Consider the following 17,060-nt stretch of genomic DNA (forward strand, 5'->3'; position numbering starts at 1 on the left):
TTCAAATATGTCTGAAGACCAGAAATTTAAAAATGAGGGAAAAGATTCCCAGTGTAATCAACTTGAGGGATCCTTTCGCAAGGGTTCAATATTCTTCAAACAACAGATGTTTTTTCCCTTTTCCAAAATCTGCAATGTTGATAATAATGGGAGAGACTTTATTCAAACATCAATGATCAATGTATATGGGGATGTAGTTAATGGGAGACAACTTTTCATGTGTCGTAAAATGATTAAGGCTTTACGCAAGAGCTCTACCCGCAATAATTACAAGAGTCTTTATGATGGAGTGAGAAAGTATTTATTCAATGAAACTGTACATAATGTTGACCAAGGCTCAAGTCTCATGAAACATCAGGGAAATCAGTTTTTAGACAATGATTCTGGAAGTAATAAATGTAGGAATATCTTTTATCAAAGAGCAGATGTTTCTCTGTATGAAAGTGTGGATATTGGAAAGAAGGCTTATAATTGTAGTGAATATAGTAAAGTTTGTTATCAGTCTTGTAAACTTATTCAACAGCAGAGTATTCAGAATGTGGAGAAACATTACAAGTGTAACACATGTGGGAAAATAGTCACTAAATCATTAAATCTAAGTAGCCAGAGGAAAATCCATACAGAAAGGAAGCCTTTCAAATGTACAGAGGGTGGCAAAGCCTTTATCTGTTCCTTGTGTCTTACTCAACAACAACGAACCCATACTGGGGAGAGACCGTATACATGTAAGGAATGTGGCAAAGGCTATACCTGTTGCTCAAATCTTACTCAACATCAGGTAATTCATACTGGAGAAAAGCCTTACAAATGTAGAGAATGTGGCAAAGTCTTTAATAGGCATTCATATCTCACTATGCATCAGCGAATTCATACTGAGGATACTCTATACAAATGTAGAGAATGTGGCAAAGCCTTTATCTGTGGCTCACATCTTATTCAACATCAGCAAGTTCATACTGAAAAGAAGCCTTATAAATGTACAGAATGTGACAAGTCTTTTAGGCGGCATGGAAGCCTAACTCAACATCAGATAATTCATATTGGGGAGAAGCAGTTAAATGGACAGACTGTGGCAAAGCCTTTAAACACAGCTCAAGTCTTACCCAACATCAGCGAATCCATACTGGAGAGAAACCTTATAAATGGAAGGATTGTGGCAAAGCCTTTAGGCACAGCTCAAGTCTTACTCAAAATCAGTGAGTCCATACTGGAGAGAAACCTTACAAATGTAAAGATTGTGGCAAAGCCACACCTTACTCAACACGAGCAAATTCATCCTACAAGGAAGGCTTATAAATGTACAGAATGTGGTAAAGCCTCTAATCAGAAGTCAAGTCTTTCTAGACATCAGATAATTCATACTTGGAGAGAAACCTCATAAATGTAAGGATTGTGGCAAAATCTAACCAAATTTCAAGTCTTACTCAACATCAGCAAATTCACATTGGGCAGAAATCATCCAGATATAAAAAAATTGTGGCAAAGCCTTTACCCAAAGCTCAAGTGCTGGTCAACATCGGAGAATTCATCCTTCAGAGAAACTTAAAAACCTAAATATAGTAGGCTCCGAGTTCAGTTCAGTTAAGTCGCTCAGTTGTGTCCGACTCTTTGCGACCCCATGAACCGCAGCATGCCAGGCCTCCCTGTCCATCACCAACTCCCGGTGTTTACTCAAACCCATGTCCGAGTTAGGAAGCCAATAAAATTATCTTCTGGTGACCTCCATTTTCTCTACAAAAAAAAAAAAAAAAACCTAAATATAAGGAAAGTGGCAAAGGCTTTAATCAGAGCTGTCACCTCACTCAACATCAGAGAACACATAATTGGAGAGAAACCCTAGTAATGTGATAAGTGATGAGATTTTTCCTAAATACACACTTTAGAAAACATGAGCCTGTGTTTAGACAAGAAAGATATGTGAATGATGTAAAAGCAGATGTAGGAAAGTTCTTAATCAGTAATCAAATCTAAATAAGTATCAGAGAATGTGCACTAGAAAGCATTTCATCAGTTGCTCTTCTCTGCATTCACTCTAAAGGAGAATCACTGTATATGAACTTATGTTTTTGATGGTTGATGCCTCAAAGATAAGAGAAGCCCTTGTGTATTAGGTGGGCATGATTTATATTTATTCTTCATTAGAAGATTTAGGACACAGTAATGCAAAAGGTACAGTGAACATCTAAATGGAGGCGTTCTGTCATTGAAGTCAAACATCCCTGGAGGTCACCATGACGTCAGTGATCAGGGAATGAGTCTGTGTGTTAAAGTAAGACAGGTTTTTTCCAAGTTTTCAGTAGTTATGTCACTTGTTTTTTAAGGATGAAACAATGACAGTTCACTGAAATCTTGGTATATCTTTATAGTATCACTGAAATCTTGATGTATCTTTATAATATCAACAGTTCACTGAAATCTTGATGTATCTCAATAATATCAACAGAAATATATCAACAATAACAGTTCACTGAAATCTTGATTTATCTTTGTAATATCTTTATAATATCAACAGAATATTAGTTGACATGGCTGAAATAATGACATCTTCTCTGATACCCTAGAAAAGTACTGGACACCCTTCCTGGAAAAGTCATGTGATCAATGTAGGTTCCTGTTTATGAAACAATTAGCCTCCATTCTGTACACCATAGAAATACTTTTCTCAGATCATTATATCAAAGGAATGAATATCTTTCTCTATTCTTATAATTGATTATCTTGATCAAGGATCCCACAGTGAACTGTAAAAGGTTTTATGTCAATTGTATGTGCTATTAATATATGTTAATTAATAAACTGAGTGGTTTTTAGTGTTACAGTTGATGTGGAATGAAGTGTTAACCCACCACCAACTTTAACCTCTCCCACCTTGTTTAAGGTTGCAGGGAAGAAATGGAGCATAAACTATTTGCTAGCACAGAGGGATGGCATCTATAGAAATTAGTTTCCTTTCTGGCCTTAATCCTCAAATAATGTCACATATTTCCCATAATTTCTACAGTGTACCTTCCCCACCCCTCACTGTAACTGCTGGGATGTTGTGATGGCTCTAATAAGAAGGATCATAGAGAGTACTGTTGAGAGCGCCCCTGAACTGCTCCATGCTGTTGCTGCCTCAGCGTCTGTCTGGGGAGCAGGCAGCCTGCAGGTCCTTGAACTCACACCAGCCAGTCCTGTGAGCACCTACACTAGATGACCACCTTCCTTGAGATCAGCAGTCTTGCTGAACCCCAGGGCTTACTTCACAGGCCTCCCTTCAATGAGCTCACCAGAATCCTGCTCCTTTGGTTTGGATGGACCCCTCCACACTCAGCCTGGGGAGCCCACAGCACTTCACCCAGGGTCACTAAGAAAGGCCTGAACCCCAAGTACTGCAGCTTTCTCTGCCTGGTTCTAGCCTTGACCTCCCTCAGGGGGCCCTCAAGCCTTGCTGTTAATTCACTCAAGACCTTGAGTAATAAACTCATCTGTATCAATTTCCATTGTGCTTTTTTGTTGAACTGAGACTCTCCATTCCTGCTGGAGGTTCCTTTTAACAAATGTAAATTTAAGAAAGTCACAAAAATATAATTAAAGCCATATTTATCAAAATCTGGAATCATTTATACAATTTTATGCTATATATTTCTTTGCACATGTTCTGTGTCTCAACTTATGGAACATAGTATTTCATGGCTTTGACCTACACTGAATGCAAAATGTAAATATGTGAAGGTGTATCTTAAGAGTGTGAAACCTAAGAAGAAAAGCAGTGTGGGTATATGTGTTTATATAAATATCTTTTGCAGCGTTCAGAAATGTTAAATTAAAACTGGTCATTTCATAACTTTTGATGAGTTACTAACTAAAAACCTTAGAGTCATAAAGTAAATCTAATTCGTTTACTTTTCATTGAATTCATTTCTCTCATATTTCATGAATCCTTGTTTTGAGATTCTTTCCATGCAGATCCTGTTTTGCTTGCTGGCCTCTTAATTATGAAAAATTTATTGTGTGGGTGTTTTTTTTTTTTTTTTTTTTTTTTTTTTTAGTTCAAAATTTATGAACTTTACTTATCTGCTCAAGGATTTTAAGAATAGCTTTTATTAAATTTCATGGAGGTCAGAAATTAGTTTCAAGATGAGATTAATTTCCCCATGAGCATATTAATTTGATTTTGTTTAATACATTCCATTCCTTCCTTCTTAATTTGAGAGGAACACTAAGAGAATCTTTTTTTTCTGATTGTTTCTTTCGTTTCTGATAATTGACTTCATCAGGGTTAAACAGTTTATTGTGACAATTGATCAGGAGAAAATCTGGAAACTTCATAAGTGATCGTGTTGCTTAGGCAATTATAAGAAGTGAAGAAACACAGTGAAGCTGATGGATACATTATAGAGTATCTGTAATTAAAAGAAAAATACTTCAGGGGCTTCCCTGGAGACTCAGTGGTAAAGAATCTGCCTGCTAAGGCAAAGAGTTGGACATGACTGAGCAACTGAACAACAAAAACAAGGCAGAAGACACAGGTTCGATCCCTGATCTGGGAAGATCCCTCACCAGTTCAGTTCTGTCGCTCATTCATATCTGACTCTTTGCGACCCCATGAACCTCAGCATGCCAGGCCTCCCTGTCCATCACCAACTCCTGGAGTCCACCCAAACCCATGTCCATCGAGTCGGTGATGCCATCCAACCATTTCATCCTCTGTCGTCCCCTTCTCTTCCTGCCTTCAATCTTTCCCAGGATCAGGGTCTTTTCAAATGAGTCAGCTCTCCACATCAGGTGGCCAAAGTATTGGAGTTTCAGCTTCAGCATCAGTCCTTCCAATGAATACCCAGGACTATCTCCTTTAGGATGGACTGACTGCATCTCCTTGCAGTCCAAGGGACTCTCAAGAGTCTTCTCCAACACCACAGTTCAAAAGCATCAATTCTTTGGCGCTCAGTTTTCTTTATAGTCCAAATCTCACATCCATACATGACCACTGGAAAAACCATAGCCTTGACTAGATGGACCTTTGTTGACAAAGTAATGTCTCTGCTTTTTAATATGCTGTCTAGGTTGGTCATAACTTGCCTTCTAAGGAGTAAGCATCTTTTAATTTCATGGCTGCAATCACCATCTGCAGTGATTTTGGAGCCCCCCAAAATAAAGTCTGACACTGTTTCCACTGTTTCCCCATCTGTTTGCCATGAAGTGATGGGACCAGATGCTATGATCTTAGTTTTCTGAATGTTGAGCTTTAAGCAAACATTTTCACTGTCCTCTTTCACTTTCATCAAGAGGCTCTTCATTTTCTGTTTCAGTTTTCTTCATTTTCTGCCATAATGGTGGTGTCATCTGCATGTCTGAGGTTATTGATATTTCTCCCAGCAATCTTGATTCCAGCTTGTGCTTTATCCTGCACAGCATTTCTCATGATGTACTCTGCATATAAGTTAAATAAGCAGGGTGACAATATACAGCCTTGATGTACTCCTTTTCCTATTTGGGACCAAGAACCTGTGGCCAGAGCCCACGTGCTGCAACTCCTGAGCCCACACACCTGGAACCCCTGCTCCCCAACAAGAGACACCACCGCAATGAGAAGCCCAAAACCGCAACTAGAGAGTAGCCCCACCTCACTGCAGCTCGAGAAAAGGCCACACAGCAATGCAGACCTGGCACAGCCAAAGATAAATAAATACAATGAGTTTTTAAAAAGAAAAAGAATTCAATAGATCGAGGCTGTAATCTGAAGTAAAAGATAGAAAATACACAGGATGAAGAATTCTTCGTGTGGAGAGAGGGTACCTGGTGTCTTGTTGCACAACTGAGACCCTAAATTGAGGAGAAAAATCTACGTGTTTTATTGCTGAGTTCTCTCCAGTTTTTGTATTTTCCTTGTAGGTATTTTTGCTACACGAGTCACAGTCTCGAGCCTTCCTTGTCTGTGTTATGACTACAGAGTTCTCGGTGTTCACACGTACGTGTGTCATCCGTGCAGGACTCGATGGGATTTTATGAGTGCTTTTGAATTTTTCTCATGCATTGAGAAATTAATTTTCACTGAGAAATTGGTGCCACTTAGGAGATTTGAATGCAAATTTCTGATCACTTAATTGAGATAAAAGGGGAAAAGCATCAATTGTAGAGGTTTCATTCAGGCAGTTATAACTGACCAAGATATGCAAGAACATGCTTTTTCTAAAATTTTTATTTATTTATTTATTTTTGGCTGTGCTGGGACTTTGTTGCTGCACAGGCTTTTCTGTGGTTGTGGAACGCAGGGTCTCCTCTCTAGTTGCAAAGAGGGGAGCTACTCTTCCTTGAAGTGTGTGGGCTTCTCACTGCAGTGGCTTCTCTTGTTGCGGAGCACAGGCTCTAGGGCACGCAGGCTTCAGTAGTTGCAGCTCCTGGGCTCAGTAGTTGCGGCTCCCGGGCCCTAGAGCACAGAATCAATAGTTACGGTGCACGGGGTTAGTTGCTCCAAGGATTGTGGGATCTTCTTGGATCATAGATTGAACCTGTGTCTCCTGCATTGGCACAAGGATTTTTTTACCCACTGAGCCACCAAGGAAGCCCCAGATGCTGTGTGTGATGCTATTTTTCTTAGTGAGGAACACACAACCCATTGAGAGCTCACATGAGAGCTCTCTGGAAATGCATGGCAGAAACTGCAAGGAAGCTCTCTTTGATCCCTCCAAAGTCTTAGGCTGCTTGTGGAGGGGGGGGGTGTGTTCTGATGAACAGATGACAGAGATGAGAATGTGGCAAATACAGTAGGTTTCTGAGAATCCGGGAAATCAAATTCTGTTCTCCTGAGTTAGGAGAGTTTCTGGGTAGCACAGAGGACTAACACCACTAGACAGAGGTTATTATACTTTCCCAGACTTAGATCTGGGAAAAAGGGAAACAGTGACAGACTTTATTTTCTTGGGCTCCAAAATCACTGCAGACGGTTACTGCAGCCATGAAATTAAAAGACACTTGCTCCTTGGGAGAAAAGCTATTACAGTTCCTTTTAGTCGCTCAGTCGTGTCTGACTCTTTGTGACCCCATGGAGTGCTGCAGGCCAGGTCTCCCTGTCCATCACCAGCTTCTGGAGCTTGCTCAAACTCATGTCCATTGAGTCAGTGATGCCATCCAACCATCTCATCCTCTGTCCTCTCCTTCTCCTCCCCCTTTCAATCGTTCTCAGCGTTAGGGTCTCTTCAAATAAGTCAGTTCTTCACATCAGATGGCCAAAGTATTGAAGTTTCAGCTTCAACATCAGTCCTTCCAATGAATATCAAGACTGATTTCCTTTAGGATGGACTGGTTGGATCTCCTTGCAGTCCAAGGGACTCTCAAGAGTCTTCTCCAACATTTTACACATGGTGGTGTACATATGTCAATGGTACCCTTTCAATTGGTCCCCCTCTTCTTCTCCTGCTATGTCCACGTCTGATCTCTATATTTGTGCAAATATTGTCTTAACAGATATGTATGGAATTTCAAAAATGGTATTGATGAACTTATTTACTGAGGAGGAATATAGGTGCAGAGGTAGTTCTTAAGCTTTTACATGTTAAGCTTTCAAGGCATAAAATACATTGACAATCATTCCATGCATTTTACTGTTGTAGCCCTGTGTTCCGGGAAACAAACTGACTCAGAAGGACAATGCAGATAGTGAGTGCAGTTTATTACACGGGCGGGGCCAAGGCAGACTCTCCTCTTAGCCAGCGACCCCGAACAATTTTTGTGAAAACTTTATATACTGTAAGTGTACTTGCTCAAACCCACCTCCCCAAATTCCTTGAAACTAGTCTGGACAAGGTAAAAGAGAGATCCGATCAAAGTTAACCCATGATTCATGGGTCACAGGACTCAATAAACAGTGGATATTTATCAACAGGCCTGTGGTCATATCCCAATAAACAGAATGGAATTGACCAATTTGTTCTGTTACAGAGATAATTAACATATTCTTCTTGGCAACAGAGTCCTAGTACAAATCCTGAGGCTCTTTTATGGGGTGGCTGGGTGGGATCTGATTTTCCATTGGTATGCCATTTCTATAAACACTGGGGCGCAAAGTTCAGAGTCCACTGGGAGGGTGACCATGCGTGTAGCCTAATGCTCACAGCCTGGCCTAAGATGGAGTCCAGCTCTGTCTGTTTCCTCCTTCATTACTAAGTGAAAGAAGCCCATTTGAAAGTGCTACAAAAACTACAATTTTTACAATATGACTTTTTGGTGTAGGTGAATGTTCATATGCGTGCTCAGTTGTGTCTGAGTATTTGTGATCCCAGGGGCTGTATCCTGCCAGGCTCAGCTCTTTCCATAGATTTCCCAGGAAAGGATACTGGAGTGGGTTGCCATCTCTTCCTCCAGGGGATCTTCCTGACCCAAGGATCGAACCCGCATCACGAGGATGTCCTGCATCAGCAGGCAGATTCCTTACCATTCAGTCACCTGGGAATCTAGTAAGAAATATAGAAGAGATAAAAAATGTCCATGATTACCATGGGTTTCAAAGGAGGGACTATGAATATCCTAAGTCTAGAGAACTTTCAGGACCATGAAATAATTTGTGTTAAACTCTCATGATGGACACATGTTATTAAACATTTATCTAGAGGTATGGAGTGCAGATTCTTAAAAGAGGAACACAGGGGTAAACTAGAGAGTTGATCTATTTACTGCCCATGTAGATTCATCAGCGGTAACAAATGCTCACTCTGGTGGGGAAAACTAAGTAGGGAGATTGTCCACATGTGGGAACAAGAGGTATATGGGAAATGTCTATACTTTATTCTCAATTCTGCTGTGAAACTAAATCTTGTACAAAGTTGGTACTGGTGAATGCAGACTGAATATTTTTTAGAATACATAATATGAGAAAGATGAATATGCTTATATCTTCAATTTTTTCTTGCTCATTATACTTTAAAGACGTGGGAAAATGGAGCTCTCTAAATGGAGCAGACAACGAACTGTAGCAGTTGATTGATAAAACCTAGAAAAACACACACAGGAAGCAGAGCAACAACATTCTCAGGTGTTAACCCATGTGTGATGTAACTTATGACAACACCGATTATTACTTCCTTGGTTGGTCATCAGATAGCATTTAAGCCATTATTTTCAGAGGCATTTGGCTCCGCCCATACACACTCTTAACCTAGCACGTCCTGCTCAGTTCAGTTCAGTTCAGTTGCTCAGTCGCCCTGGAGTGCAGGACGCCAGGCTTCCTGCTGCCCCTGATTGCTTTTCCAAGAAAGCGGGGATGGACATGCCTTCAGGCTCCTGGTCTCTGAAGTTGCAGGTGCCACACCTGCAGAGAGGTGCTCACAAAGCAAATCATTTTGTGAAAACCTGTGTCCCCAAGCTGCAGAGGGGGCTGAAAAAAACTAAGGACAGGGGAGACCTTTGGGAACAATTCTGCAAGTAAAGCCTGGCAGGAACCCAAGACCCCCAGGTGATGCCCACCAAACACTCACCTCTCCCCTCCGAGCCCTCAAGGGTACAGACAGGCTGTGGACCACCACACCCATCCTAGAAAGAGGCCCTCCCCAGGGAATCAGGTCGACCTTCTTTGTTTCTAGAAGTTCCCTCCCTCTACCCTCCTTTCCTGAGGTCTCAGGTGTCAGGTTTCCCCTCAGGGCTCTGAATGCGGGTCCTCCTCTTGCATTATTTTTCAAAACCCTCAAGGCTGGGTCAGGTTGCCAAGAAGGAGGGTCCACTGTCTCTCGTTAACTGTTCTCTGTAACTTGAAAAGGAAGGAGAAGAACTAGCCCGGACGATCTGCAAATAGTGTAGAGCACCGGGATGTGATTAGCATTATCAGGTTAGTCTTGATTCCCCACTACAGATTGGTAACACAGAAAGTTAAAAAGGAGCTCAGAAAAGGGTGAGGGAAACAGGAAAACTTTTTCTTCTCTTTCCCTGCAGCAGTTGCAGGTTAAACAGCTGCATGGATGCCTTTGAAGGTATTTTCTCAAGATGCAGATGTGAGTTTGTGACGTAACATCCCCAGAGAAGACGCAGAGCAGGAGGAAGAAGAGGAGGAAATGGCCGCTTCTCAGGTATGTGTCCTGTCCCGGGTCTGGGGCTGTGTCTGCTTTTCTTCCTGAAATGCCTGGACTGAGAACTTGCAAACCTTTAGGTCTCTGCTTCTAACTTTTCTGCCTGGGTGTTTGTTATCAACTTCTTTATTTTTTCCTTTTCTTCTCATAGTGAAGCCTGGCTCTTTAGACCACTTCTCCCTTGTGTCCCAGAATCTTGTCTCCCTTGTCTGTATCCTGGCTTTCTACGGAGCATGGTGAATTCTCAGCATGAATTAGCGACTTTCAACTGGTGAATATATTCCCTTTGTGAGAGAGAAACACGGAGAGGCACTGGTATCCGAGATTCCCACTGGGATGTGGTTCGGTGTTGGGACCTTAGGGAACTAGGGGAAATGCCATGATGAGTTTACACGTGGATGCAATTTCAGTTCTTTAGGAGTTAGAAAATGCCTTTATATATTGAATAAGCTCAGTGATCCAGAATTTTTCAGAAAATGCTCAGAAATAAAAAGAAAACTAGGAGATAGTGTCCTCTGTAATGCTAAGACTTACTAGTTAAACACATTGTTAGGTAGTTAGAATAGGGAAAAAGAGTCCAAAATGGCGGTGGCTAAAAGACCTGGAAGGGAAAGCCCGCGAAAATAGAACAAAGAAAGATCCTAGGACTGGAGTGAGAACCTCAGGGAAAACAAACAACGCGCCTGCCTAGGCCCGATTTACATAAGACAGACTCAGGGGCAGAGAAACGGATAAAAAGTGGAGTCAAAGCCCTCTTCCTTCTTCTCTCTCTCTCTCCCCCGCGCGATGGAGCGATCTTCCCTTCGTGTCTTGGGATCGACACGTCCTCACAAATCGAAGATGGATTTTCCGGCTACTATCTAAATAAAAAGAGCTGTAACACTGATTTATTGAAGAGCTATAACACGGTCTGCCCTCCGAAATGTGTGACCTGCCACGGGGCTTGAATGTCCGTCACTCCAAATTTTTGTTGTGATGAGACAAAGAACCGAGGAACATACACTCACGTGACAACATTGTTAGGATACAAAACAGAGGAAGTTTATATGAAATGAATTTTGCATAAAACTGATATTTTTTATGTTAGGTTCAAGTTATAATTTCCTTAATTTTTTGGAAATGCCCAGATTCTGATAGTGCATCTTCCGTGTGATCCATTTACACCATGACAGATGATGTCCACTGGCTCTGGTGATTTCTCTGAGATTATCAGGCTATAAAGTTCATTTTGTTTCCCTCTGTCTTTAGACAAGGCTGTGGAAAAATGGAATGAGGAACATGTGAAAACCCTCACATTTAATGGAGAAACTCCACATCTTGGTTTCTCTTTGCTTTGGAAAATGAACACTCACTGTGCTGATGACAGATAGTGGGTTTTGGGAGTGGGAGTTTTCATCACTCAAGCCCAAGTGTGATGTTTCCAGTACATTCCACGCTCATATCACAGACAGTATTCTTACTCACATTTTTGCATTTTTTAATCAAAATATTTGCAACAATCCTATTGGTGCTAATCTGTTTTCACCTGTGTTGAATTTTTAAGATACAGCTCAACAAAATGATACAGTTTTTCAAGAAATTAAAGTTTCAGAACCAAGAGCTCTAATTTATCTTATACCATTGTATATGTTTGCACCCTAGTGTATTTAAAATATACAAAGAATATCATCAACAAGTAGATGTATATATTTTAACCCATTAAAAATAATCTCGATTTTATTGACATGAGTATGAATGAACTCAGCTGAACTGAACTGAACATGAATCAGTTCAGTTCCGTCGCTCATTCCTGTCTCACTCTTTGCGACCCCATGAACTGCAGCACTCCAGGTCTCCCTGTCCATCACCAACTCCTGGAGCTTGCTCAAACTCATGTCCATTGAGTCAGTGATGCCATCTAACCATCTCATCCTCTGTCGTCCCCTTCTCCTGCTGCCTTCAATCTTTCCTAACATCAGGGTCTTTTCAAATGAGTCAATTTTTTGCATCAGATGGCCAAAATATTGGAGTTTCAGCTTGAATATCAGTCCTTCCAATGAACATCAAGATTGATTTCCTTTATGATGGACTGATTGCATGTCCTTGCAGTCCTAGGGACTCTCAAGAGTCTTCTCCACCACCACAGTTGAAAAGCATCAGTTCTTCTGTACTCAGCTTTCCTTATAGTCCAACTCTCACATCCATATATGACTACTGGAAAAACCATCGCCTTGACTAGACGGACCTTTGTGGGCAGAGTAATGTTTCTGCTTTTTAATGTGCTGTCTAGGTTGGTCAAAACTTTCCTTCCAAGGAGTAAGCGTCTTTTTATTTTGTGGCTGCAGTCAGCATTTGCAGTGATTTTGGAGCCCCGAAAAATAAGTCAGCCACTGTTTCCACTCTTTCCCCATCTATTTGACATGAAGTGATGGGGCCAGATACCGTGATCTTAGTTTTGTGAATGTTAGCTTTTCCTTAATACTCTTAGTAAGTATACAGTCTCATTGTAATATATGTCTATATGCAGGAAAATGTTAAAAAATTTTTTTCTTGTTTTGGTATTCTCCCCAGTTATATAAAGTTCATTTTAAAAAATACACGTATTTATGTTTGGTTGAGTTGTGTCTTGGTCGTAGCCTGCAGAATCTTGGAGCCATGTGGGAGACTTTGTTGCAGCAGGCAAACTTTAGCTGTGGCATATGGGATCTAGTTCTCTAAAAAGGGACTGAAACCAGCCCCCTGACTTGGGAGCTCAGACTACAAGGGAAGACCCTATAAAAACTATACGCTTTCTTTAGCGTTGTCTCCGTGTATTTGGGTTTTACTGGGTAAATTTTAGTTCACATAAACTGAAGCAAATTCAAGATCTGTCATTTAATGAATGTTTTGACAAAATATTTGCAAAATGGTGGAACAACAATGTTGTTGATTTACTATTATTTATGTGATGCATTCAAGACCCTGTAAAAACTTTTAGAAAGACATATAGTATATACTAAATAGTTCAAAGTATTATTGCTACTATGGGTACTATTCTATCTGACCTGTCAATTTTGTAAAACACTTAAAATTCAAAGTTAAGTATCAATTCTTACCTTAGTGGTCTACCTCTTTGCTATACAGAATGGTCATTCATGTATCAGAATTTTCAACTTTACTAGTTAAAATAAGCTTGTTAAAAATGCAGCACATTAGCCCCACTCCAGAACTCTTAGATCAGAGCATCATGCTTTTTAAAAATATTTCCTGTTTCCTTGATAGGGGGCTTCCCTGGTGGCTCAGATGGTGAAGAATCTGCCTGCAATGTGGGAGACCCGGGTCCCAACCCTTGGTGGGGAAGATTCCCCTGGAGAAGGAAATGGTAACTCACTGCAGTATTCTTGCATGAAAAATCCCATGGACAGAGAAGCCTGGCATGCTACAGTCCAGGGGGTCGGAAAGAATCAGACATGACTGAGTGACTAACATGCCTTCCTTGATAGACAGTTTATCCTGGGTCACACGCGTACAACTCTCAAAAATAGATAGGTCAGTGTTGATGTGATTGTTCTATAATTTTTCTTCCAGATCAGAATAGTTTCTATAGTGGTCTGTGGAGCATGTCTCATTCTCTTCCCTCGGGTTATAAATACTGTGGAAAATAGAGCAGTATAAAAATTATATTCCTGTGTAACACCAGACATTCTCCTAAATGAAAACCATTTCTCTTGCTGGTTTCATCTTGGGTCACATTAGGAAGTCTTCCCAGGTCCACGTGGCTCATGTCCTTTATATTTCAGGGGCTGCTGACATTCCAGGATGTGACCATAGATTTCACTCAAGAGGAGTGGGAATGCCTGGACCTCGGTCAGCGGGAATTGTACAGGGATGTGATGTTAGAGAACTACGGGAATCTGGCCTGCTTGGGTGAGGATCACTTGCTTCCAGAATCCCTTATGTATCCTCAGGGTTTTGGTTCATTCATTCTAGAATGTCTCCTGGAATTTTCTGCTTTGTCCAGTAGAGGTTAAGATCCCTACTTTCCAGGGGAAAGTAACCTTCTTTCTTGATGTAACCTGCCTCCTTGTTGTTCAGTCGCTAAGTCATGTCCAACTCTTTGCGATCCCGTGGAATGCAGCAAGTCAGGCTTCCCTAGCCTTCTTTAACTCCCAGAGTTTGCTCACATTCATATCCACTGAGTCAATACTGTCCTTCAACCATCTCATCTTCTGCCACTCCCTTCTCCTGCCCTCAATCTTTCCCAGCATCAGGGTCTTTTCCAATGAATTGGCTCTTTGCATCAGGTGGCTGAAGTATCGGAGCTTCAGCACCAGTCCTTCCAATGAATATTCAGGGTTGATTTCTTTAGGATTGACTGGTGTGATCTCCTTGCTGACCAAGGGACTCTCAAGAGTCTTCTCCAGCACCACAGATCGAAGGCATCAATTCTTTGGTGCTCAGCCTTCTTTATGTTCCAAATATCACATCCATGCATGACATTGAAAAATCCATAGCTTTGACCTTTGTTGGCAAAGTGATGTCTCTGCTTTTTAATATGCTGTCTTTGTCATAGCTTTTCTCCAAAGGGCAAGCATCTTTTAATTTCATGGCTGCAGTCACCATCTGCAGTAATTTTGGAGCCCAAACACCTCCCAAAACTAAATCTGTCACTGTTTCCACTTTTCCCCTGTCTATTTGCCGTGAAGTGATGAGACTGGATGCCATGATCTTAGTTTTCTGAATATTGAGTTTTAAGCCACCTATTTCACTCTCCTCTTTCACCCCCATCAAGAGCCTTTTTAGTTCCTCTTCAATTTCTGCCATTAGAGTGATATCATTTGTATATCTGAGGTTGTTGATATCTCTCCTGGTAATCTTGATTCCAGGTTGTGATTCATCCAGCCCAGCATTTCACATGATGTACTCTTCATAGAAATTAAATAAGCAGGGTGGCCATGTACAGCCTTGATGTACTCCTTTCCCAATCTGCCACCAGTCAACTGTTCCATGTACGATTCTGACTGTTGCTTCTTGACCTGCATATTCTTCATTCTAGGTTCGTGATAATTCTGTAAATTCTGTGTTATAAAATAGTGCCACTCTCCTCTTAAAACTGGAATTCCACTACCTGCTTTTGCCTTAGTAGTACTTGAGCATAATATCAGAATCTGATTTTGATGCATTTGTCTTTTAAAGATGCTTCCAATAAACTATTTGGTGAAATCATTTTTTTTAATGCTATTTTAACTTTGTACCTTCACTTCTCTCTCACCTGAACACAAATTGGATTGGAAATTGATGAATATCTGAGAAAACACATATTCCTTTTTCTGATGAACAGGTCTTGTGGTCTCTAAGCCAGACCTGGTCACGTTTCTGGAGCAAATGAAGGATCCCTGGGATGCAAGGAGAATGGAGACAGCCATATACCCAGGTATGTGTCTATGGATGAAGCAGAAAACTCGGGTGAGAGGGAGAAGCATTGTGGAGGAAATCAGACTTTGTCGTGTGGTTTGAGAAGATCTGTTTCAGTGGAGACGATTTTGGATTAGCCTAGGTTTATTTCTGTCACTGTCATAGAGCGTCATCTCCTGACCCATTCCTGATTCTTTTTATTATTTGTGTATGTTTTCTCCAGTGATTAATTTTCACATTCGCAGTTAGAACCAAAATACTTGTCTTGGCTTGAAACAACCTGCATGACCTGATAACTCATCCATTTTGGGGACGTTTTAGAAAATCTGTGCATATTTCTGAGTAACTATATTAAGCCCTTTTAAAAGTGCTGATTCTGTCTCTAGTCAGAAGTGTGTGGGTGGAGCTGTGAAAAAATTGCCAAACTTGTAGGAATACTGGGGACAGATGTTTTTTGTTTTCTACCATATAATTTCCAGTGCACTGGAAACTAGACATATGACCTTAGAAATTTCATAATCAAATTCTTTCTTCACTGCATTATTATAGCCACGCTTTCCGGGAAACAAACTCACTCAGAAGGACAATGTAGATAGTGTAGTTCAGTTTATTACACCGGCAGGCCAAGGGCAGAGTCTCCTCTTAGCCAAGGGCCCCAACCAGCATTTGTGAAGATCTTTTATACCCCATGTGTAGGTGTCCAAGCCCACCACCCCAATCCCTTGATGCTTACAAAGGAAGGGTAAATACAATCACAATAACCCCATCATTCACAGGTTACCTGTTCAAACAGTTAATAATCAATAAGCCCACGGTTACATTCCAACCAGTTAATAACCCATAAGCCTGTGCTTTCATTCTGATAGATAGTGTCCGGAAGCAGAGGTGATTAGTGTCTGTTTTCTCTTAGGTGATGAGTAACCTGGATATGATCTTCAAGGTTCCCCTGTCCGGAGGGCGTCTTATCCTTCCCTTGTTGTTCCCACAGGCACTAAGCAGAGAGTTCAGAGTCCACTGGAGAGGTGGCCGAGCTCGATCAGCACAGACAGGCCTGAGATGAAGTCAAGGCCCTATGAATTCCTTCTTCATTCCCCCCTCTTGATGCTCTTAACTCATAACATGAGCATCATTCATAGGGATATATTGCACCTTGGCTCTCCAACTGCCAATTAGGGAGAATGACATCAACCTTTGGAATACAAAGTGCATAATACATTGTAAAATTCAGGGCCCACAAAGCAGAACTATCAAGGAATCTATAACAGTGGTAAATATAGTTTTCCACCAATCGCTCTTCACCCAAGACAGGACCGAAGTCCAGAAAGGAATGCTCTCATTTGACATTGCTTTTACCTGGTTTTTCATGTCATCTAAAGTAGTCGATACATTGTCAGATAAGTCAGGAATGTATACACACCATTCAACCTTAATTATAACACAGGTCCCTCCTTGAGCAGCTGTGAGTATGTCCAAAGCCATTTTATTATGAATTACTGCTTTTCTCATTTATACTTGCTCTTCATTTAAGGCTTGGATGGCTTCTCTTCTATTTAGGAGGGCCTGTTTGTGAAATTAGTCAAGGCCTCTACTTTAATCATAATGTATTTGTTGTCCCTACAGAGGGTACGAAAAAGGCAGCAATATACTCAT

At 41.0% G+C, this 17,060-nt stretch overlaps 1 protein-coding gene across 1 annotated transcript in view; it reads left to right on the plus strand.

Annotated features, from left to right (window-relative positions):
* Positions 1-229: 229 nt before the first annotated feature.
* Positions 230-17,060, plus strand: part of LOC133055142 (zinc finger protein 85-like) — a 28,534-nt gene continuing 11,703 nt past the window's right edge. Inside the window, exons 1-3 of the mRNA XM_061140595.1 lie at positions 230-1,072; positions 13,796-13,922; positions 15,337-15,429. Coding sequence (XP_060996578.1) covers positions 230-1,072; positions 13,796-13,922; positions 15,337-15,429 — 1,063 coding nt within the window. The remainder of the gene's footprint in view (positions 1,073-13,795; positions 13,923-15,336; positions 15,430-17,060) is intronic.

This window comes from Dama dama, chromosome 4, assembly GCF_033118175.1.
Source record: "Dama dama isolate Ldn47 chromosome 4, ASM3311817v1, whole genome shotgun sequence".
NCBI lineage: Eukaryota > Metazoa > Chordata > Mammalia > Artiodactyla > Cervidae > Dama > Dama dama.